The sequence below is a fragment of the Nothobranchius furzeri genome, chromosome 14, assembly GCF_043380555.1.
Source record: "Nothobranchius furzeri strain GRZ-AD chromosome 14, NfurGRZ-RIMD1, whole genome shotgun sequence".
Classification (NCBI taxonomy): Eukaryota; Metazoa; Chordata; class Actinopteri; order Cyprinodontiformes; family Nothobranchiidae; genus Nothobranchius; species Nothobranchius furzeri.
The window spans coordinates 47,580,097-47,603,559 of NC_091754.1; the positions used below are offsets into that span (position 1 = coordinate 47,580,097).

At 44.5% G+C, this 23,463-nt stretch overlaps 1 protein-coding gene across 1 annotated transcript in view; it reads right to left on the reverse strand.

The window, feature by feature from the left end:
- Positions 1–23,463, reverse strand: part of LOC107380903 (prostaglandin F2 receptor negative regulator) — a 76,501-nt gene that overhangs the window by 22,920 nt on the left and 30,118 nt on the right. The window contains exons 6-11 of the mRNA XM_015952296.3: positions 12,136–12,282; positions 11,906–12,054; positions 11,675–11,795; positions 11,341–11,560; positions 8,805–8,992; positions 3,226–3,333 (exon numbers count right to left, since the gene is read on the reverse strand). Coding sequence (XP_015807782.1) covers positions 3,226–3,333; positions 8,805–8,992; positions 11,341–11,560; positions 11,675–11,795; positions 11,906–12,054; positions 12,136–12,282 — 933 coding nt within the window. The remainder of the gene's footprint in view (positions 1–3,225; positions 3,334–8,804; positions 8,993–11,340; positions 11,561–11,674; positions 11,796–11,905; positions 12,055–12,135; positions 12,283–23,463) is intronic.

A 23,463-nucleotide genomic window follows, 5' to 3' on the forward strand; every position in this document is an offset into this window, starting at 1 on the left:
ATAGTGTTCACATGAACATTTCGAATTATTTTAGGATGGCACTAATCTACTTCAGCCTTAGGACCATGAGGACTAGCTTTTAGCCTATCAATCTGGTCAGAACTAATCTGTTCCTCCAAACTGATTCAACATTTCAACAAGTAAGGAATCAGTTTGTTTTCAACAGTTTAAAACACAAACTAGCTTCTTCTAAATACATTTTACAGAATATAAAATTTGAGCGCTGGAGTGTGGGAGGCGGCAGGAACGAACAGAACAAACGCACAGAAGAGAGGAGACTTTGGGTCTGACGTGTTGGGAGGGATTGGAGTTCTAGTAGGAAGAAAAGACGAATGAGCAACTCGAGTTGAGTTAGGGAGTCGGGGGGACACCACTCGGAGGGTGGTGTCCAGCTAATAGTGGGCAGGGATCTGAACATATACGGCTTCCGGACATGATGACGACTTTTCGATTTCATTGTTTATTATTCAGACTACCAAGTACGGCAACGGTGTGGCTGGTCACAGTCCAAACACACCAAGCGGAGCTCGTATGTCCCTCAACAGCTACTGTATTTCAAGATGGTGGATGACCATGAAGCGTCGACCACAGTTTATGTATTTAAAAATGTAAAATTTCAAGTTGAGAGGAATAATTAGAACTGATGTTGGTGAGAAATGATAATGAATAAGGACAAGTTTGTGAACTGGAAACAGGATTTATAGTAAACAGGTAAAAATATCACACACTAAATAAAAGAACAAATAAGCAGCAGATAAATAAACCAAGCTGCTGACAGCCACAATCTCTGTGATCATATAGAAAACCGCTTTGATCCTAAAATGATTTTATTTCTGGTTCAGATTCAGTTTTAGTTTCTGATTAAAGAAATTATCTGGCAGCAGAAAAGAAGAATAGCTGGGATGAACGTGGTACAGCAGAGAGAAACGGGGGGGGGGGGGGGGGGGCAGAGAGAGAGAGAGAGAGAGAGAGACTTTTAAATAATTTATTTTTCTTTACAAATCAACAATCAGCGTTAATGACTGAAGCTTGTTTTTCACTAATAAAACTAGGAAAACTGCTAAACCCACAGTTTAGAAGTTGATCTTTATGGAGCCCTGTCCATTCAGCAGACAGAGCACCTGCCCGATCCCCCACACCGCTCTGAAGAAGTCCAGGTTCCCAGTAAGTTCATAAAAAGTGTGTTGGATCTTTAAGCGAGCTTCCACCAGGCCCTTCAGGCTCCGCTCAGCATCAGTCCAGCTCTGTCCCAGCATCTGGTTTTTCCTGGTTTTCCAGATGGCTAGTTTTGCACATGCAAATAAAAAGTTAATTAACAATATTGTCCGTTTTTTCTGACATTGTACTTGGGCCCGAAAACGAATAAGGGTAGGGTAAAAGCCTCCCCCAGTGCAATAACCCACCGTTCTAAAACCTTAAACATCCCTGATAACCTAGAACATGCTACCACTAGATGCTCTGTGGTCTGTTTGGTTACAGAAAGGACATCCCTCCCCGGTGCTTGGATCAAAGCAGGCCCTGTGTCTGTTCGTAGCTAAAGCTCCATGTATGACCCTCCACTGGAGGTCTGCCATCCTATTTTCCACTGGAGACTTATACAAACTCCTCCAGCTGCCCCCAGGGGCACGGTCCGCAGCAAACGCCCGAGTCCACCTCGACTCCTAACAAAGGGCGCCTATTGATAACTTTCACACAAGTGTGATAGATCTGTTTCTTCCCACAAGACTGGAAGGAGCCCAACACTGGAGTGTTCAGGTTCAGCAGTGATCCACTCTCTTCCTGCCAACCCTCACCAGCTGTTTTAACCTCCAGAGATGGAAAAACTTACTCACTGTCATCATCCCATTGGGCAGATAGAGTACAAGTCTCAACGGACTAATCCTTGTGAGAGCCAACACCTTCCGATTCAACAGGAACAGGTGTTTGTTCAGCCCAAACCCACCAACCTTCTGCAGCAGGAGACAAGCCAGGGGGAGCCAGCAGAGTCTGTCACCATAAAGAAGCTTCTGAGCTGTCTGTAACCTGAAGGCTGCAGTTCTAGACCCCACGTCTATTAGTCCTTGTCCTCCCTCTGACACGGTTAGGCAAAGAGCCGAAGCTCTGATCCAGTGGTGACCGGACCAGAAGAATTTCACCAACAGCTTCTGAACACCTTCCAGCAGACCCGGTGGTGGAACCAGTACAATCAGTTTGTGCCACAGAAATGAGGCGACCAGGTTGTTTGCTATCAGAACCCTGCCCCTGTAGGGCAGCTGAGGGAGAAGCCATTTCCATTTAGACAACCGCGCCTCCACCTTTCTCAGCACCTTCTCCCAGTTCTGTTTCTGAAACCTTTCACTACCCAAGTACAAGCCTAGTGTTGGAGAGAGAGAGAGAGAGAGATAAACAGAGAGAGAGAGAAACAGAGAGAGAGAGAGAGAGAGAGAGAGAGAGAGAGAGAGAGAGAGAGAGAGAGAGAGAGAGAGAGAGAGAGAGAGAGAGAGAGAGAGAGAGAGAGAGAGAGAGAGAGAGAGAGAGAGAGAGAGAGAGAGAGAGAGAGAGAGAGAGAAGGATCTAGTGGAGCAGAGCTGCTGACGAGTTCAGGTGAAACACGAGTAAAAAGGTAAACATGAGACGGAAACTGAATTTCTTGATGAAAATAAAATGCAAAAAGTGGGAAAAGGAACTGCTTGTGATTACTGTGTGTGTGTGTGTGTGTGTGTGTGTGTGTGTGTGTGTTGATGCATGTGCATGCATGTATTTGTGTGTGTGTGTGTGTGTGTGTGTGTGTGTGTGTGTGTGTGTGTTGATGCATGTGCATGCATGTATTTGTGTGTGTGTGTGTGTGTTGATGCATGTGCATGCATGTATTTGTGTGTGTGTGTGTGTGTGTGTGTGTGTGTGTGTTGATGCATGTGCACGCATGTATTTGTGTGTGTGTGTGTTGATGCATGTGCGTGCATGTATTTGTGTGTGTGTGTGTGTGTGTGTGTGTGTGTGTGTGTGTGTGTGTGAGTGTGTGAGTGTGTGTGTGTTGATGCGTGTGCATGCATGTATTTGTGTGTGTGTGTGTGTGTGTGTGTGTGTTGATGCGTGTGTGTGTGTGTGTGTGTGTGTGTGTGTTGATGCATGTGCGTGCATGTATTTGTGTGTGTGTGAGTGTTGATGCATGTGCGTGTGTGTGTGTGTGTGTTGATGCATGTGCGTGTGTGTGTGTGTGTGTTGATGCATGTGTGTGTGCCATACCAGTTTTTGGTGAGGATCCAGAGATGCTGAGCGAACACTCGATCTTGGCCGTTTCCCACGGATAAACGCTGCTGGCGTCCGAGCGGATGGCGATGGCGAAGGACGGGCCTGCAACACCAACGCAACGGATCAGATCGGCTCGTCTTCCAGCAGGACAAAACACATCAGAGGGAGAGGAGTGGGATCAAAAAGACTCGTTTAAAGGCCTAAATAAACTCATTCAGCTACGTTTCCCCGAGGAAAGAAGGTTTCAGGAGTAAACAGCAGCTTTAAAAGGCACAGGCCGGATTTATCTGATACGCAGAAACCAACATGGAGGAGAAGAAAACAGACGGAGGACAAAACTGGAGTTAGACGGTCCAGACTGAATCAGATCCTGATAATCACCCTCAGCCCTCCCATGGCTTCAGGCTCCATTTGACTTATTCTCCTGTAAATCATTTATTAGGGTTTTGCATGCCGTGTGTTTCAAGTGGATATTCCCAGTGGGAGGAGAGGGAGTGCAGCCAACGTCGGACCAGAATCCCATTAAAATGTGTGAAAAACCTTCGTGGCCCACGGTGAAAATCCTTCCACCGAAAGGCGGTGAAGTTGTGACAAGCTTAGGTTTCTGTTTGTTCAGTCGTTCCTCTCTGGACCTCACAGGATCAGGGTTCCAACCCCAGCTGGAGCCTTTTCTTTTAGATGAACTGTTCATTCTTTAACTTGTACCTGAGAAATTAAACCAAAGCCAAATATCCATATTTGAGGAAAGCAGCTTAAAGGTTCAGAGGGAAAGCCGTCATGAAGACATCCAACATCTACAGCTGCAACAGCAAACCAGCTGAACAAGCTAGCTTCCAAACACAATCACGGATCTCTCCCTGTTCCCTGTAGGCTCTCGTCCCTAGGCCACGCCCACTTGATATAGGAACGGCATTGTAAGAGGAAACGAGCTAGCGCTAAACACCAGTTCCTGTTTTCTAGGTCCGAAAGTTTTCAGTGATTCAGATGGTGTTGTTCTTTTTGGGAATCTGGTAGTTTGTCCTAACGCTGAAGTGGTAGCAGCCGGCTGTTTCTCCTCTGATGTTACTGAGTGGAGAGCCTCTCACACCAGTGGTGTTTGGCTGCTGAATATGTGAGTGTGTGATATGTGGAGGATCCAGTGAAGTGCGCTTTCGGTCCAGAACGTGTTATTGGCTGAGGTTTTTATGCAAATGTGAGAGAACCTCTTAATTTTCTCTCAATATATTTATAGGTATCCTACGTTAGCATGTTGTTAACTCATTCGCTGCCAGCGTTTCTCACCGTTTTTACGTTTTTTTTAAGAGCCATAGAACTTTGCGCGCTAGGATGATGCTGATGCCAAAACAACCAAAACAAAGCGGAGACTCACCTCTTACATCAGGAAGAATCTGCGCGTTTCGAGCGTTATCTGTTCTTTCATAATCCGTTGTTGAATTGTGATCGGCAGAAGCTTTTCCGGTTCATACCTCCCTTTTTTTACAGCAGCGGCCCAAAATTATCTCCTAGCACATGGATTTTCTGCTTCCTGATCACATGACATGTGATGTATGCGGAGGGAGATCGGCTTTAGAGCCGAGATGTTTGTTCTCACGATGCGGGGGCTTGTTCCGATGCCCACACAGTAAAAATACATAAATGGCGACTCGTCATTGGCAGTGAATGAGTTAAAGGTGTTGTTGACTGAAAAAAACATTTTTAATGATTATCTCTGATTCTAATGGGTCTAATGAGTGTTTCATGCAGGCTGAACATGAAAATAGTCTCCTACACCTAGCATCAGCATTAGCTCCAAATGGATAACAGACGGTGAAACTCTAGGATAGAAAGTCCTGACAGATCTACGTCACACTGTCACTTAACATTCATGGACTCACCCATCTTACTCACGACGGGGAAGGCTGTTGTTGGTTTAGCGTCTCAGCTAGTACAAGCTAACTGTTAGCATTAGCAACTCCACCACACAGCAGAACTCCTCCAGGCTTGTGTTATTTTTTTGGAGATCATCAACGTTACAAGTCAGTGGTAGAGTCGCTTGGCTGTTAGCCAATCAGGAAATAAGACCAAGCGGAGCTGTGATGTCACAGAGTGATGTCACAGAGATGGCCTGCTGAGGCCGGGGGTTTGGGGCTTTTTTGTGCCCCGAGTTCTGCTTCTAACCCCAAAATTCCACTACCTCCGCTCCGGCACGAACTCCGCAACAAAAACGGTCCTGTTGTAGTCAATCAGAGCTGTTCGACTCCTGCGGCCATGAGGCGCCGTGCGCCGCCCGCCATCCGGCAAAAATAGGATCGATTCTATTTTTGCCGGACGCCGGAGCACCTCCGCAGTCAATGGACAGAAATCACAACCGCCTAACAGGAAAGGGAGCAAGCACAACTTCCGTTATTTCACAATAAATCGATAAACAAAAAGCGTTTTTTGTTTCATATGCACAGGTTTAACAACTTTTAACAACTACCAATGGCGGTTGAACTTTAAATGCACAAAAACAAGCCATAAATACAGTTTCTACTATCAAAGTAGTCGCCCTTTTTGATCCAAACCTGATCCAAACACTGCAGATCTCTCAACACAAATGATGGGCAGATTAAACAGTTCATTTCGATGCTTCTCCCACACAACGGGTGTTTGGATCTAACTTCCGCGTTTATTGCTCGGACTGTATCGCAAGATCTCGAAAATCCCGCGCATGCTTGTTTGCGCACCTCAGGTCTCCGCACCAGAGCAGAGCCGTTGTAGAGCGGGTACCAGTAAAAATTGAGTTCGGAAGTGAGTGGCTGCGGAAGGGGTGGAGCGGAGGTAGTGGAATTTTGGGGTAAGGCATTCGTTCCCTCTAGAGACCACGGCAAATGTGTTGATTAAACAAGTAATCCACACCTTTAAGAGACATGTTTTAAATGACCTTTCTTTGGAGATTTGTCGTAGTTTTAACGTAATTTTTCTTGAGTTGTTTATCATCTTCCCCCAAAAATTAGTGAAACACATTTTCTCTGAAAAAAAAAAAACTTCTGGAAAGCATCTGGAACCCGTCTAAATTTAGTTGCAGATGCAAAAAAGCAAAATATTAGAGAAAAAAATAGGATAAATTGAGATAAGTTGAAATTTTAGTTAAAGTTGTGAAGAGTGTACTTCCTGTAAACTCTTCTTCTGAAGTTGTTCCTTCAGCTGTGTTATTTCCCCAGTAGATGGGGAAAATGGGTACTGCAGGTGGCGTAGTACGGTTCAACCAACAGCACGGCTACTGATGCAGTTTAAGAGTGTTTGTGTGGCTCCTCCTCCTAACTAGTCCCCTAGTCAGGTGAAAGGTCTGAAACCCGTTAATGCTCAATATTATGAAAACAGACGGCAGCCAGCAGCACGGTTCCATCGTGCACTCTGCGGACATTAGATGGCCTTCAGTAGGAAGATGTATTTAACAGCCAAACGCTTAGACCACATGTCTCACTGGTCATCACCATCTTCACCAACATCCAAGTGGAGCTGGAGAGGAGGCCGGGTGGAAAATCACCACCATCCTTGTCCAGACTCCTAATAATTTGCTCTGCAACTCGAGTGCTGGAGACAGATGGAGTGGCGGACAGGCAGATGGGCGACTCAACCAACTGCTTTCCTTGGACCGTGAAACTGGTGTACTCCAAAATTATCATTTGTGTAAAAGAAAAAAAAAAAACAGAACTTTAATGAATAAATTCATAAGGTGGATCCAAATCAACAGAGTGGTTAAATTGCCCAAGAGTTTCCCACTTTTCCCCTGTGACCTTCGGACTTCCCAGACACATCTACTCAGGTTAGGTCAGAAAGACAAGAATGCATACCAGAATAAAACCGACAGATGTGCGCATGGATGAAGCTTCTAAAAGATAAAGTGATGAGGGAGATTCAGTTTAGCCTGCATCCATGTTGGCCTAAATCCTGTCCAAACATGACGGCTTACCCTGTGGACGTTCCACTGGGAAAAAAAGGATAATAATCACCTGAATGATAAATTATTTTACAGAAAATATGGCAAAAGATCCCGAAACAGGCCGAGAAACCTCTGAAACATTCAGGCTAACAGCTGCAGGATCGAGAGGCTGCCAGTTAGAGGATGAGCTTAGATCTCTCTCTCACTCACTCACTCACTCACTCACTCACTCACTCACTCACTCACTCACTCACTCACTCACTCACACTTACACACACATATGAAAACTCAACTTGGACACACTCCTAAGGACTTGAAGGATCACAGGTTTAAGAGCGAGGAGAAGGAAACAGAAGGCAGCGGTGCAGATCTTCGCTGCTGGCTGATAAGCCAAAAGGCTTCACTTTGAAGATGTCCCAGAGAGAAGAAATGATAGAGGTAGAGGATGGTGGCAAAACGATGTGGTGCTGAAGGCCTCCTACCTTCAGTAAGGAAAGGACAAAAGACAGTCCTCATTTTGTCTCCTTGTTTCTCTACACGTTTTATTCTGGCCAGTCGTGGTTTTCTCTTTCGTCACCACCGCTTCACTCCTACAGCCTTTAAGCATCTTTGCCTCCTACAAGCCTCTCCAGATCATTTAAAACGTGCCTTCAGCAACCGTGAGAAACAAAATCAGGATATGAGCATCCGTGAGCTTGGGCCAGAAATGGGTGATCTTGTTCTATGGAAATTTTATATTCCATTGCTTTAATCCTGCTAACAAATGTCCTGAAGCATTCTCACACTCAGACTCACCCCCCCCCCCCCCCACCCCCCCCCCCCCCCCCCCCCAGGACCAGGGTTCCAGACTGCTCATCTGGACCCAGACCAAGGCTATGGTCATGACCTGGGATCTGGACTACAGATCCAGACCACGGCTCAGTTAGAAAGCCAACCCTACCCTGTTCACCATTATCCTCTTTTAACTTCCTGTTTCATTCTACCTTCACCAGTTAGACACTTGAGCCCCGCCTCCAAGGGCAGGAGCTCATTCATAACCTGAAGCTTTGCATCACCTCCTCTAAAGTCCTCCTAATCCTGCAGCTTTTAATATTCTGCAACATTTTATGCTCTTTTTTAACTCTTTCCTCTCCTTTCCCTCTCTGACGTCATCACGTCTCTTCTTCCTCATCTCCTGCCACTTGTTTCCTCCCCCCCCCCCCCCCCCGTCTCCCACTTCTCAGATCAAAGACTGTAAGTAGGTGAGTGTTTGTGGTGGGCGTCAAAGGGCTTAGGTGTGTGTGTGTGTGTGTGTGTGTGTGTGTTTCTGCACATTATTAAGAGCTTCTTCTTACTGTTTATTGAAGTTGAGTCGAGGGAGGAGGTGTGGATTACACATTTCTATTTATAGGTCCTTATCTGAAGACTTCAAGGACAATTAGCCTTAACTTAATCACATGTATTTGTTTAGAAAAGAAAACCGTTCAAGAACTATAAAGCAGCTTTGAATAATACATGAACTTTTGTTTTAGCGTTTATTTTATTCAGTAAACGAGGTTGAGTAAAACCAAAGAGTTTAAACTGACCTTTTTAGGGGAGAGAAAGGAAGACCTGACATGCCTTATCTCATCTCTGATTTGATTTTTGACTTACCGACGAGTAAACGGAAACCACGGAAACACAAACTCACCGTTTTCTTGGAAGTCGATCTTGACCGTGTTGGATTGGGACTGGGCGGCTCTCGTCCAGGTCTGTTCTAGCTGCTGTTTGGTGAAAGCGGTGACGTTGCACCAGTAGAAACCTCTATCGGAGAGCTGGACACCGGCCAGACGAAACCGGAACTCTGCCGGGCCGGACTTGGTCAGAACCACGCTGTCTCTGAGTGAACAGACGGAGAAACCAAATCACAGCTCAGTAGGAGCGAACGGGACCGGGTAGTGTAGCGGTAGAACTCCACGGTATTGGAAAATAATCCCACTGTGGTTTTTTCCAACTGTTAGGGATGTCCCGTTCCAATATCGATATCGGAAGTAATTAGATATCGGCCCAAAAACAGTGTATTGGATTATATTGGACGGCATCTAAAACCTCTGATATAAGCAGTCCGTTAAGATTCACATTTTTGCAACCAATGGTTAAGAAAAAAATTGTCTTTTCATACTTAATATTATTGGCTCTTGTTCTCCAATTTAGTGATATCACATGCTCAAACTTTTAATACATTCCACACTACAAAATAGGTAAAAGTATGTATGATTTGTGCTGATATCATTTCAGATTGATATCAGTATCGGTCAACGTTGTAGGCTGCAACATCGATATCGTCGTAGGACATCCCTACTAACCGTGGGATACATGCAGCAACATTAAAACCTACATACCAACCCTGGTACGAACCTATGGTGTTTTACGTACTTTTGCAACAATGATAACTTCAGACACAAATAAACACTTTGGTCTAACCCTAACCTTTTGGTCAAACACAAACGTCTAACTCACCGTTCAAAGCCTCCCATCATTAACAGAACCATCTAGAACAAAATGGACTTTCTAAATCCTCATTAATGTCCTCCAGTAAAGGTTAGTATTCTGTCCACTAGGGCTGGGGGTAAACGATTATTTTTAAAACGATTATTCTGACGATTATTTTATCGAATAGTCGACTATTCTAATGACTATTTAGATAGTTAATCTAATGATTATTTTTCTATTGCACAGTTAATAAAAACCAAAAAAATCTCTAATAAATTCCTCAAAAAAATTGATAAATTGTTACTGTAAGAGAATAAACACTACGGGCCTTCCATTTTGTATAACACTGCTTTTATTGTGTTGGTTGGTTATGTTCTGGTGACGTGTAGAACTTGGGAGTGCAGGCTGCTGCCTGAGAGGTGGTCGGAGAGACGGAGTGTCTCCATGCTGCTTTGTTTTGGTCCCTTATGTGCGGGAGGCGAGTGGTGTTACGACTCTTCCTGGGGAGTTTGGCTCGTGTGCAAAAAGGAAGGGACAATAACGGGATTTAAAAGTTAAAATGATGATCAGGTTTATTTACAAATACAAAAACTCATAAATCTTTCCATCCACAGGTTGGGAATAATAAAACAAATTCTACCTGTGGGGAATTAAAACAAAAGTACAAATAACTAGGGATGTCCCACTGGGCAAAGATTACTGGGTTCTGGACCAAAATAAGAATCTCCAAAGGTCCAAACTCTAAACTGGGAGGTTAAACCAAACTCAAGGTGATATCTTAAACGAAACCAAAAACCCACAACACTCTAGATGTAATAAAAGGGAGATCTGCACCACAAAAAAGATTAACTCTAAACCAAAACGTAACAGCTTATCCAAACGCAAGAAGCTGTTAGTGAAAATGCTAACAGTAGCTTTACCAACGTTAAGTTCAAGTTACCAAGTTTAAATAAACCAAAAACACCCAGCAGCAAACAGACCAGCACGGAGGAGAGACTGATACCACCAAAACAGCTCTCCTAATGTCTGAAAGAAGCTCCCTTATGAAGGGAGAAACGCTCCCGGTGATTTTCTACATCTGCGGTAGAGACGGAGCAGCACATTTGACCACGGAAGTTGTTGTCCGTTGCCGGGAGACGAAGGCGGGCAAAACAGGAAAGGAATCTAGTAGCGGACGGACATTGTTCCGGGTCTTCGGTATTTGGCGGAGATGTTAGTGAAGGCGGAGAAGAGGGTGAACTAGAGGAAAAACAGGCAGATTCCTCTTCTATTTACAAACTCCTGGGGATGCAACAAGTGGGCGCGGTGCGTCGACTACCGGATCTGACGTCGACGAATTTTTAGAATCGAGCCGTCGACGTCGTCGAGGCTTTGCTACAGCCCTACTGTCCACAGTCCAACGTGAGAAACCCCCGAGGCCTTCGCTCCAGATGCATCTCCAACATTTTCATCGTAACCTCCGTTAGCATCATCACACCAGCTTCAGACTTTTGATCGACACCTGACAAGAAGGTGAAGGATCCCCAACTCTGGGACAAAACCTTCAACTATTGGTCAAACGTACTACACACTATTCTCACATGTGTAGCTAATTACGCACAGTTTGATGGCTGACTCGTCAAATGGCCAATAAAATTCGGCAAATTGATACTCAATCGTAAGACCATGCAGCTCTATGCGGCAGCCATCTTGACCGACACCAAGCGCTTCATGTGATATTTTTCTACGACACAGGAAAGAATTCAGGACGCTACCTCCTGTTGGGGTCCGTCTCTCCGTACTGCACCTCGTTGTCTGGGCTTAGAGACATGACTGTTCTCACGTTGCTCTTCAGGTCATCCTGCGATTCGACGGTCACCGCGTAGCTCGTCCAACCCGCGAGGTTCTCTGTGGTAACGGTGCAGCTCATTTCAAAGGTAGCTCCACCCACCGAGGCTTCACGGATGCGCTTGGCAGCGACATTCAGAGCGGGAGCTGGAAACCGGCAGGTTGAGTCAGGTGTTTGTGATTGTCAGAAATAATTGGCCTTGCATGTTTCTATTCAAGTCTAAATATCAGCTAGCAAACACTCAAAACTTCCACGCCTACTTTTGGTGTCCCACTCCACAGTCAGAGGTGAGCTTCTGTACTCGGAGGTCTTGACCAGGTCGCCCTGGCTGCTCACACTCCAAGAGGAGACGACGCACGCGTACTGGCCCATGTCAGAAATCTGTACAGATAAAACCATTAGGCCTTTCATGTCTGAGCTCTGCCTAATTTCCCACAAATTGGGATTATTTTGATTTAAAATCTAAGCTTTTCGATCAGAAGGTTCCTCACCTGAGTGCTGAGGAATCGCAGTTTGAAGGTGTTTGGTTGGCTTCTGCTCAGAGACATCAGTCCCTTCTTCAGCTTGTCGTCGTAGTCTTTTCCTGGGAACACGTTGCCGTTTCCATCCAAGTAGCCAATCTGATGTGGGCCATCGTTCCCTTTACCAGCCAGCCATCGGATTAAAATCAGTCAATGTGGAGAAAAACACACTTTTTTACATAAAGAGAAACCTGAAGTACCAGGAAGGCCGACGTGCTCCCAGCTGACAGCCAGTCTGCCTCCTGGAGGAAGCCGGGTGATGTCGGTCACATTACAGACCAGCTCTGTGGGCTCAGACGCCCTGCTGGGCTTCTGCGTGGCTTTAAGGCTCAGCGTGAAGTTTGGCTCTGTGGAACAAACATAAACATCATGAGGTTGTTAAAAACTCCTCTTAAAGAATCTTTCATTTGTAAATAAAGAAATGTACTCATTTAGACTTTGTGGGCCAATTCTGATTTAAACTAACCTAAAAACCAACCAACCGCAGCAGCAGCTCTGCAGGTCGGTCTAGACGTGCTCCGCTGCAGCCTCAGCAGGTCTACCACTGGCCTGAACAACTTTAGATTCAGCCAATCACAGCACTCGATGCTTATTGGGCGGATGGAGCAAAACAAAGCTGGCGTCGGCTCAGGAATGGCGCTCGTTTGAAACGGCTTTGGAATCATCGATTTGGGAATTTTTCTGAGACGAGCACTAGAGGTACTTCTTCTCTTTGGCGGTGTAAGGTTAGGTGGACTGTACCGCTGTTATTTGTTATTCTGATTGGTCCAGGCGCTGTGCCCAAGCCTCTACACGTATCTACGCCAAAGGTAACTGTGGATGGCTTCCCGGGCTAGACTTGGACAGCGCTGATCTGCCGACACAGACTCTGCTCATCTGAAATAACCGTAATCAACAGATTTTTTTTTGGTCTTGCTCAACTTAATAAAAACAACGCAGTAAAAATGCCCACATGAAAGGCTTGTTATCGCTAGCATAAATTAGCTCCTAGCAATGGTGAGTTCATGTGCTGGAAAAAAAAGAGTCGGATCTTTTAGTGTCAGATCAGCAGACCAAAAATCTGAGAAAATCGACGGCTTTGGGTGTATTTATGTCAAACAGAGCAACAAACTAACTGTTGCATCATGGACTTTACTCTTCATGGCTTTTCTTATTGATTCTCTCGTTTGTGATTATTTGTTTCATTTCTCTGTCAGAGCCACAGGTGGTCTATCCAGTTGCACAACAGGAGAAGCATCTAGTATCTGAATCTACAACAGCTTCACTTTTGGAGTCAACCCAACTCAAGATGGCCGCCACAGCTAATCTGCTTCAGCTAATAAAAAGTGAGGATAACCTCCAATATAATTGATATTGAGCTGAGATAAGAGTCATTCTCAGCAGCTGCTCCAGGAGCTAACAGGATGCGAGGACGTTGTGACATAAAGCAACAGATGCCATCCGTCCTTCAAGGACGGCTTGGCCTTTAACTCCTAACATAAAGGAGGCAGACCTACAGAATACCACCAAACCCAGTGGTCCCTGTAGTGGTTTGATCATTTTATACTGGGCTGAAACTCAAACCAGCTCCAAACAGAAACCCAGCCCGAGTTGCCTCCGGAGAAATGATTCCCATCTCAGCAGAGCTTCCCTTTTATCAGCGGCTCCAGGTTGTTGTCACCTTCCAGCATCAGCAGAGCCACGTAAGAGAATCCGGTGTTTTTAATTTAGGCGGTGTCGGACTTAAACGAGCCGGCCGACTGAGCCCGAGGATATAAAAAGACCTGAAGTAACACAGTTAACTGTGCGAGATGAGGAGTGTATCACAGTGTTAATGGTGTGTGTGTGTGGGCGGTGAGGCAGGTCCCCTCTGCCAGACATCCAGATTGTAGCTTTACACGTCAATGAGCAGGGGACACACACACACACACACACACACCCCTCCTGGCATATACCAGCTTTATCACATCAGATACACACCACTGAACACAAACCCTAACAGGCTATAAATACAAGAGTGTGTGTTTGGCAAAGGTGGTGGCTAGGATGATGTCAGCTGAACACACACACACACACACACACACACACACACACACACACACACACACACACACACACACACACACACACACACACACACACACACACACACACACACACACACACACACACACACACACAGCTTCATTTAGTTAAAGTTTATGACCATCATCATCATCACCATCGTCATCATGACATAAACATCATGACCATCACCACCATCGCAACCATTATCATCATCATCATCACCATCGTGACCATCACCATCATCATCATGACCATCATCATCGTGACCATCATCACCATCGTGAACATCATCACCATCGTGACCATCATCATCACCATGACCATCATCATCATCATCACCATTGTGACCATCATCATCACCATGACCATCATCATCATCATCATCACCATCGTGACCATCTCATCACCATGACCATCATCATCATCATCACCATTGTGACCATCATCACCATCGTGACCATCATCATCATCACCATGACCACCATCATCATCATCATCATCACCATGACCATCATCATCATCATCACCATCGTGACCATCATCACCATCGTGACCATCATCATCATCACCACCATCGTGACCATCATCATCATCATTGTGACCATCATCACCATCGTGACCATCATCATCACCATGACCATCATCATCATCATCATCATCATCACCACCATCGTGACCATCATCATCATCATCGTGACCATCATCGTCATCATCATCATCATCACAGTCTTTTTCATCCAAAATAAATGTGATACAAAAACTGACGATAACCTAAAGGTTTCTAAAATGAAATAATGAATAAAATAAATACATTTCTATTGGAGCCATTTCAACATGGCATCAGTACGTGTTGGTCTCAGCTTGGCTGCAGCTCATCGGTCCTGTCAAACTCCACTTCCTCAAACTGAGGCTTTTCAGGCAGAGGTAAAAGCTATAAATAACTTATATAAAACAAAAACACTTAGAATCAGACCAAAGCATCTCTTTAACAAATAAAACACAGAGCAGACCACCGACAATGTTCATCCCACAAACAGAAAGTGAACAATTTCCCATGAGCCTTTGCTCCAGGGATGGAGGACTGCGTCCTCCCAGAAACGGCTCCTCTCTGATTTCCTGCCTTCAGCACAGATGAAACAATTAGCAAAAATACTTCATTAATGTTGAGAAAACAAACTGTCATGTGTTAGAGCGGTTTCATCTCATTTGTTGTTTCTCTGACTTATACAGGAAGTCACTAAATGTTAACCAGCTTCTTTACTTCCTCCTGATTGGCCACGTTTCTACCCCCATAGCTGCACACGACACTGATCCAGTATGAACAAGAGTCACATTCCTGGATGTAGCGAGAAACCTCGTGTTTCTGCTGCTGCTGCCTCTTCTCACCAGGAAGCCATCTGCTCAATCCTTCACATTCCATAAAAACAACAAGTTGGGTCTTCCCGTCTCACTTGGATGCAGCTGTGGATCAAATACAGCAGATCTACAGGTTTCTGCTGAGCTAACCGTGATGCAGAAACCGGAGACTGGAGCAGCAGTGCACTATTTCTGCAAACGGAGGCTGCTGAAAACAGAAAAACGGAAACAGCCCGTCACTTCTACGGAGAACAGGCTTTTATGGCCCCACCCACATTGGCTTGGGACCGCCCACAGGAAGGAGAGAGCAGAGCACGTCTGCTATTAGAAGCTAACCATTAGCATTCAGCACATGACAACATGGCGGAACGCGTCCCGGTGTCGATACAGGATCTGCTCAGGGTCCGTCGACTGCCAATGACTTCAAAGTAGTCGATTGGCTGAACATGAAGCTTACGGAAGTGAAGTTATCACGTTATGATTTTGATTGGTCAGAACAACTTTGCAGTCATAGTCATAGCGGTTGTAGTCCAAAAATCAACACTTTTTGGAGAAAATCTGAATTTCTAAAGGAAATGTAAAATATGAGCAAATGATAAACGGTGACACTCAAAAGCTCTTGATGTTGATGAAATGGGGCAAAATAAAATATAAGAACGTTATTGAAAGACACCAAGCAATATTTTGAGTCAAAGAATGTATTTAGATAACAACTAAGGAAATATACAGACGAACTCCACATTAATACAAACCGATGTGGCTTCACATATAAGAACTGCTCTATTTTTTGTCAGGCCGATGTTGGTTTTATGCAGTTTCACATTCTTTACAAAACAAAGATAATATGGTGTTTTATTAACAAATTACAATTATAAAGAAAACATTTAGGTGTTAACAAACAAGAATTTATTAACAAAACTGCTGATGTCTTTCCAAAACGTATGTGTGAAAGCCGAGTAGATTTGCAGTAATGTGACGTCATCGGCAGTCGAAGGACCTCGAGCCGATCCTTCACAGACACCGGCTTGTGTCGATTAATGAGCAAAAAACATCAACGTTGCATTTTTACCCAAGAATGAAGAACAAATGAAGGCAGCAGATGAGTGACGTTACTGTTAGCCAATCAGAAGAGAGATGTCTACATATAATGAATATTTATGAGTAAGACTCATCATCCTGTCAGTGTTTAGCCCCTGAACCAGGAGCGCCAGAGCTTTGTTTCCACAGAAAAATACTGAAGGTATTTATTCATAGGAGACCACTGCAGAGATCATGAAAAAACAAGTGAATGAGTTTCTAATTGTTTCTACACTGACTAAGAGGCTAGTGGAGCCAGTAAAACCTCACCAGATGAGAAAGTTTTGAGTTCGGATAAAAATCTGTTGATATTATTAAAAATGCTGGTTAAATAAAGTGGTGCAGCCTTCAGTGCTGGCTCAGAAGGCGTGACGCCCGCCCGACTCTGGTTTACAGGTGGGCTGCGTGCCATCATGATAACAGCACCCCCCAGGAGAGTGGGCGCTGGACGGGGGAGTGTTGAAGGAGCAGTTTCCTTAGGCATGAGTAACGTACACGAGCCATAACAGCCTAGAGCCCGTGAGACATGCTGAAGTCACCGTTGTGTGCAGACAAGTGTGTGTGTGTGTGTGTGTGTGTGTGTGTGTGTGTGTGTGTGTGTGATAGTAACAGCAGATAGGAACAGTTCCTCTCTCTGTAAACACACACGCGCGTCTCCAAGAGACGCTGAGGAAGTATGACTCTGCTACAACAACAAGGATGTTTGACCTCAGAGAGGTCAACACGTCACCTGGCATTTCCAAAAATAATGAAATATTGATCACTACCTCCCTACGGTTTATCACGCCACGAGCTGCTGTTTGCTGTAATGAAACATAAACCGACATGCATCAGGGCGGGAAGCGCTACAGCGAGGAAAAACGGTATCAGACTGTATAAAAATGATTTTATAACAGCAGAGCGGAGCTCCAAGCAGCCGGTGGGCCTGAAAAATAATATTTTACCTGCTTTGAATTTCACTTAAAGATGATTTTTCACCGACTTTAGCAGGAAGGGCCTAAGAGCCTCAGCTGTTTCCTACAAACGACCCATTAAAAATGCAAAAACACATTATTACACATGCCTAACAGTGGGAAAGCCTTTAAATCTCTGCAGGAACGACCGTTTAGCTGATCACACGGATCTTCCAGAAGAGCTGCTAGCCCCTTACCCAACCAGAGCAACAGAGACCACCTCAGCAGTACAAAAATCAGAAAATGTCCAGGATAGAAAACACACACACACACACACACACACACACACACACACACACACACACACACACACACACACACACACACACACACACACACACACACACACACACACACACACACACACACACACACACACACACACACACGGCAGCAGAATCAATGGACTCATTATTCCAGGAATAACGTAGCAGAACTTGCTGCCAATAACTTGTTTATTTTCCTGAAGCTTATTTTTGTACAAATGAAGTTTGGTGGAACTTATTGGTCAAACTGTGATTGTTGGTAATTGGTTAGTTTTACCTGGCATCATTAAAAGATGTAAATGAAACACACACCTAAAACACAAGAGACGTTTCAGTGAAACACAAACTGAAATTCTGATTCCTGTTCTGGATCTAAATGGTGACACTTCCTATTTCAGCTGAAGGATGGTCAGATTTAATTTTCTCTGGTAAATGTCCCAAAGTGAAGATGATCGTCTTACGAAGGATTTTCTTTAGAGTAAAAAGTCTGCCAGAGCAGAAAGATGTTGGAATCTGTAGAAAGCAACATCGTGTCTGATTAAAGCTGCAACAGCAAATCTGGAAGACGAGCTAGCTTAAAACATTTTTCATGCCTTAACGTTCTAACATCGTATAGCTATAAATATATTGTTGAAAGGAAAAAAGCTAAAAGAACGTAATAAAGTTTTTCTCTCGCATTTGTTTAAAAACCTCCACCAACAACACATTTCAGACCAAACAGAACCATCGAACCATCCGGTTGTCGATGTCGCCGAACCGCCACACTTCCCTGGGTCCTCCACTCATCACACACTCGCGTATTCAGCACCAGAACACCACTGGTGTGAGAGGTTCTCTGCTCAATAACATCAGAGATAGAGAAACAGCTGGCTGCTACCGCTTCAGCTTTAGGACAAACTACCAGAGTCCCAAAAAGAAAATCACCGTTTGAAGTCACGAATAACAAAAGATGTTTGGTCCTAAAAATGGCGACTGGTGTTTAGCGCTATCTCGTGTCCTCTGGCAATGTGGGTTCAGGCGAACAAGGCACGGGGATGCTAGTTGTCACTGACACTAGTCAGTGACTCGATGCAACCTGCTGGATTCCTTATATAGGAAACTTTTTACTGATTGGCTTAATGACCTGACCTGTATTGGAATGTTTACTGTGTGAAGGTCCTTGAGACGACTCTGGTTGTGATTTGGCGCTATTGAAATAAACTTGAATTGAACTTGAATTGAATAGCTAACGGGAGTGACAGTGTTGCGTTTAAAAGCTAGCTTTCCTGTTGCGGCAAGCCCGTTTTTACACACGGAAACGGCTGCACAGATCCCAATTGTAGTTTTAATGTTAACATATAGCTAAATATTTTGCTATTCGGCCACTTTTTATGTAAAAGTTGACTAAAGAAAATTCAGGTAGTAGCATTTTTTGAACAAATGCGCATTGTCAGTCAATTTTACACCAAGATCATCTCATGCTGGGAAACGATGGACCTGGCACTATTCTGGTGAACCCGTTTACAGAATCTGTTCAGAGTTTGTGCTCCAAGTTAGGCTCCTATCGTCGTTTATTACAGAAATTTGTTTAAACTGAAAAAGTATTTGTGTAGCAATACTAACAAAAAATATATCAGAAGCTAAATTGTACAGAAGAGCTAGCTAGCTCTTTTAAAAAAGCATTTACAGTGAAATAATGAGTCATCAAAATTATTAGTTCAGTTTTAATTGTTTTTATTAAATTCTTATTAAACAATGCAATCATACGTTAAATTACATGTTAAAATAAGCCTTAAAAACAGCTGCAATTAATAATTAGCTGCCTTATGCTAAGATGTGCTAACGCTACACACTGTCACAGTAAAAGGTTACCGGATTCATGCTGACGGACTAAATCACCATATTTATTTATTTATCGGTTTATTTATTATTCACTACTGCCATCGCCTGGAGTAAGAGGAAACGCCGTGACGGGGGAAGTCGATATTCGATGGGTTAGCAGGGGGAGCTTTGGAGAACCGGGAAAACCTGACGGGTGATGCAGAAAGTTATCCTGGGGACAGTCAGCTCCCTGCTCTGGTTCTCACAAAATGTCAAAGTCCTGGAGCTTAGCACCAGGCATGATGTGCAGCAGTGCAGGCCGCCTGGGTAGTACGACTGTGGGCAGAACCAGGAGGACATGTCGCCTCCCAAACCCAGAGATCCAGGCTGGAATAATCAGCCTTCAACGTGGCTTCTGAGTGCCCCAACTCTGCCAGAACCATGAGAAGGAGAAGCCTGGGACGGGTGCAGAGAACTGGGCCGGAATAGCTGGCAAGAAGGAGATCACGATCTCCTCGTGAACGTGGATACAGCACACGCTCTCACAAGCACAGTCTGAGGGAGTACCATCCTGAGCCCTTTCAAAATAAATGTAATTGCTACATTTACACTGTACGCAATCAGTGCAACAGTTTAAGACTCCGTCGTCAGGAGATGAAAAAACTGGATACAGATTTAAAAATTTTATTTTTAACAGAAATATTACATAATGCAGCTTCAGGAAAATTTTCTACATTATTATGAAAACTCAAAAGTAATCAGGCTCAGCGTGGGTCACGTCTAAGACGGTCCGGGTGGAAACATTTCTACTTTGATTTATTGGAACATGAAGATTCCACCACCTGCCTGATTTTGGATGGCCTCAAGTTTTAGGGTTCTTAGCATTGTGGATCGGCAGAATGTCCCCACGATGCAACGATGTCCCCCACGATGCAACGATGTCCCCCGCGACGCAACAATGTCCCCCACGATGCAACAATGTCCCCCACGATGCAACAATGTCCCGCGCGATGCAACAATGTCCCGCGCGATGCAACAATGTCCCGCGCGACGCAACAATGTCCCCCATGATGCAACAATGTCCCCACGATACAGGTTAAAGTTAAGATTTGTCTACTTAAACCTATAAAGACAAGCAAGCGCACACACACACACACACACACACACACACACACACACACACACACACACACACACACACACACACACACACACACACACACACACCTATTGTATTTAATGTTTTTCTGTCGTTTCAAAAGTTTACTCAGAATTTTCCTGACACTTAAATGTGAGCGGGGCTTCGCTCCAGCTGCTCTGGACATGTCAGCTGGTGGACACCGTCTCTCTGGGGCGTGTGCATCAAGGTCTCAGCAAGTGGCGTCTGTCAAGCTGGAAACCTCCATAGAGCATTGGGGGGGTTGTGACCTTACCGAGAGGCTGAACCCCCTCCGCTGCCTGATCTCAGCGTGGTGGAGCAGCTGAACGCCACGGAGGGTGACCCGCAACACTGAGCTCCTCATTGTGTGGAGGGAGGAGGGCAGGAACCCCGCCTCTCCTTTATTCTCTGTGAGAACGGCATTTCTGTTCTTCACCATCAAAGTTGTGACAAACATCTCTGAAGCAAGCAGCGAGCTCTGGGACTGAAACCTTAAGTTAGCGATGCGTTTGTACCCGACAGCTAAACAACGTTTTCCTTTCTGAGGTCTAAAACAGCAGCAAATGAGATACGATCAATAGTTCCTTCTGACTAAAAGCTGCAATGGAACAAACAAGCAGCCACCTGCCAGCCCAAACACCAGCAGAAGAAAACAACTAACTAAAGCTTCATCTACTACAACCTGGAGGCCATTTTTGTAGTTTTCTCGTGTTTTTCATAAAGTACGCCACACTGAGCAGGAACCTGGAGCAGAGAGCGAGTACACAACTGTCAAACACTCAGTTTAGACCGACTTCCTGGTTGAACTCTGACCCACTGAACCAGACTGCAGCTGCTCACACACACACACACACACACACACACACACACACACACACACACACACACACACACACACACACACACACACACACACACACACACACACACACACACACACACACACACACACACACACAAAGATAAGTGTGGCCAAAGGTAAGAAGAATTAAGTGTGTTAGCATGTGTGCTCCTGCCAAAGTGGACCTCCTAAATAAGTTCTCCATGCCCTGGAAGGGTTTGCCCTCAGAAATCGTGTGTGTGTGTGTGTGTGTGTGTGTGTGTGTGTGTGTGTGTGTGTGTGTGTGTGTGTGTGTGTGTGAGGGGTGGGGGCACTTAAGGCAGCACATCAGTTGAACAGGAAGTGACTGGCTGACATGCAGAGAGACTCACAAACACAGTTTAAGCAAATCCACCAGAGCATCATGGAGAAAATCTCTGAGCAATTAGGAACGTTGCTCATGTGTGTGTGTGTGTGTGTGTGTGTGTGTGTGTGTGTGTGTGTGTGTGTGTGTGTGTGTGTGTGTGTGTGTGTGTGTGTGTGTGTGTCAGAGCAGTGTGAAGAAATTCAGACCCCCCAGGCTAAAATTTAAAAGCAAAAAAAAAAAAAAAAAAACAGCCTTCTGTATGTGGGACACACACACACACACATACACACACGGTCCTGTTGGCGTCGCTCATGCAAACCGACTTTGATGGCGACTTCGCCGGAGAACTCGGCTGATATTTCTAAACGCAACAGGGATCCTGGAGGCCGGACGAGTCTTCTGGGTGTGTAGAGGAGTCGGCTGTTACTTTAACTAACGGCTCCTGCTGACATACACACAGGACGTCTCTGCTCCGGCCGCCGAGACGAGCTCGAATCTGTTTAACGACTGGAAAAGGAACCCGACGGCTGTCCTTAAGTTTCTTCATGTGGAAAAAACAAAAAGTTTCAGACAAATTAAGCTAAATCCGTCCTATAACAAGGAGATAACGGTCCAATCAGGACTGTTTAACAGGATTACCCCATCATCTCTTCTCTACAGGTGAAGACACACCTGGGATGCTGCAGAGTGGCTCGCCAAAATAAAAGCTCGTTTAAAAACAGGATGTAAAATTCTGCTCGATTAGGGTAAAAATAACATTGTTTGTTTATCTGAATAAAATATTCTCAAAAGTTCAAACAAATCCTTCAGATATTTAATCAATTTCCCTCTGGGATTAATAAAGTATTTTTGAATTGAATTTGAATTGAATTGAATTGAATTTAAGAGGAAACTACACTTTTCCACCATTAACTCCAGTTCATCACTACTCAGGATCGGGAAAGCTGGGAACGCTTTCCCGAATGAATGATGCTAGAGCAGGTTGTGCACAAATCTCCTCTCAATTTAAAATCTAGTTACAAAGGATCACAAACTCACATCTGTCTCTGTATTTTTTAACAAAAGTAAAAAACTGTGTAAGTATCAATGGCAGCGTGAGGGCAAAACACACTGGCAGAATACGACGACAAGCAATAATGCATGGAAGCAGAGGGGAAGTAAGCTAGCATTAGCCTCACTGCTAGTGGAAACACTTCAGCAGAATAGAGACAAAAGTTTATTAGGAACATTTTTACGGAACAAGTCCAGATAAGATGACTAATCAACACCTGATTAAGCGAAGCATTGCCACAAAAACCATCTAACTTGTTGCTGCAGGAAGTCACCAGGGCGGGACTTCCTGTGAAATACAAGTTATTGTTAACAGAAACTGAAGCATCCTGATCATGATCATCAGGGGACATGACTATTAAACTAGATTCATGTAATAAATATTAAAGGTTTGTCAGCTTCCTTTCATAGCTGGGTTAGGTTTGATATATTAAACGGAAACACTTTTATGCAGAATTTTGTTCGAAACTGAACAAAATTCATAAAAACTTTGGTACTTTTCTATTACATTACTGATTTAATCCAGCAATGACTGTTAATTTAATATTTACCCATATAATCAGGATTAGGTTTATTTGTTTGTTTCCTGTAATAACCAGCTCTACCCTGAAATGGGCGGGTCATAATTGATGTG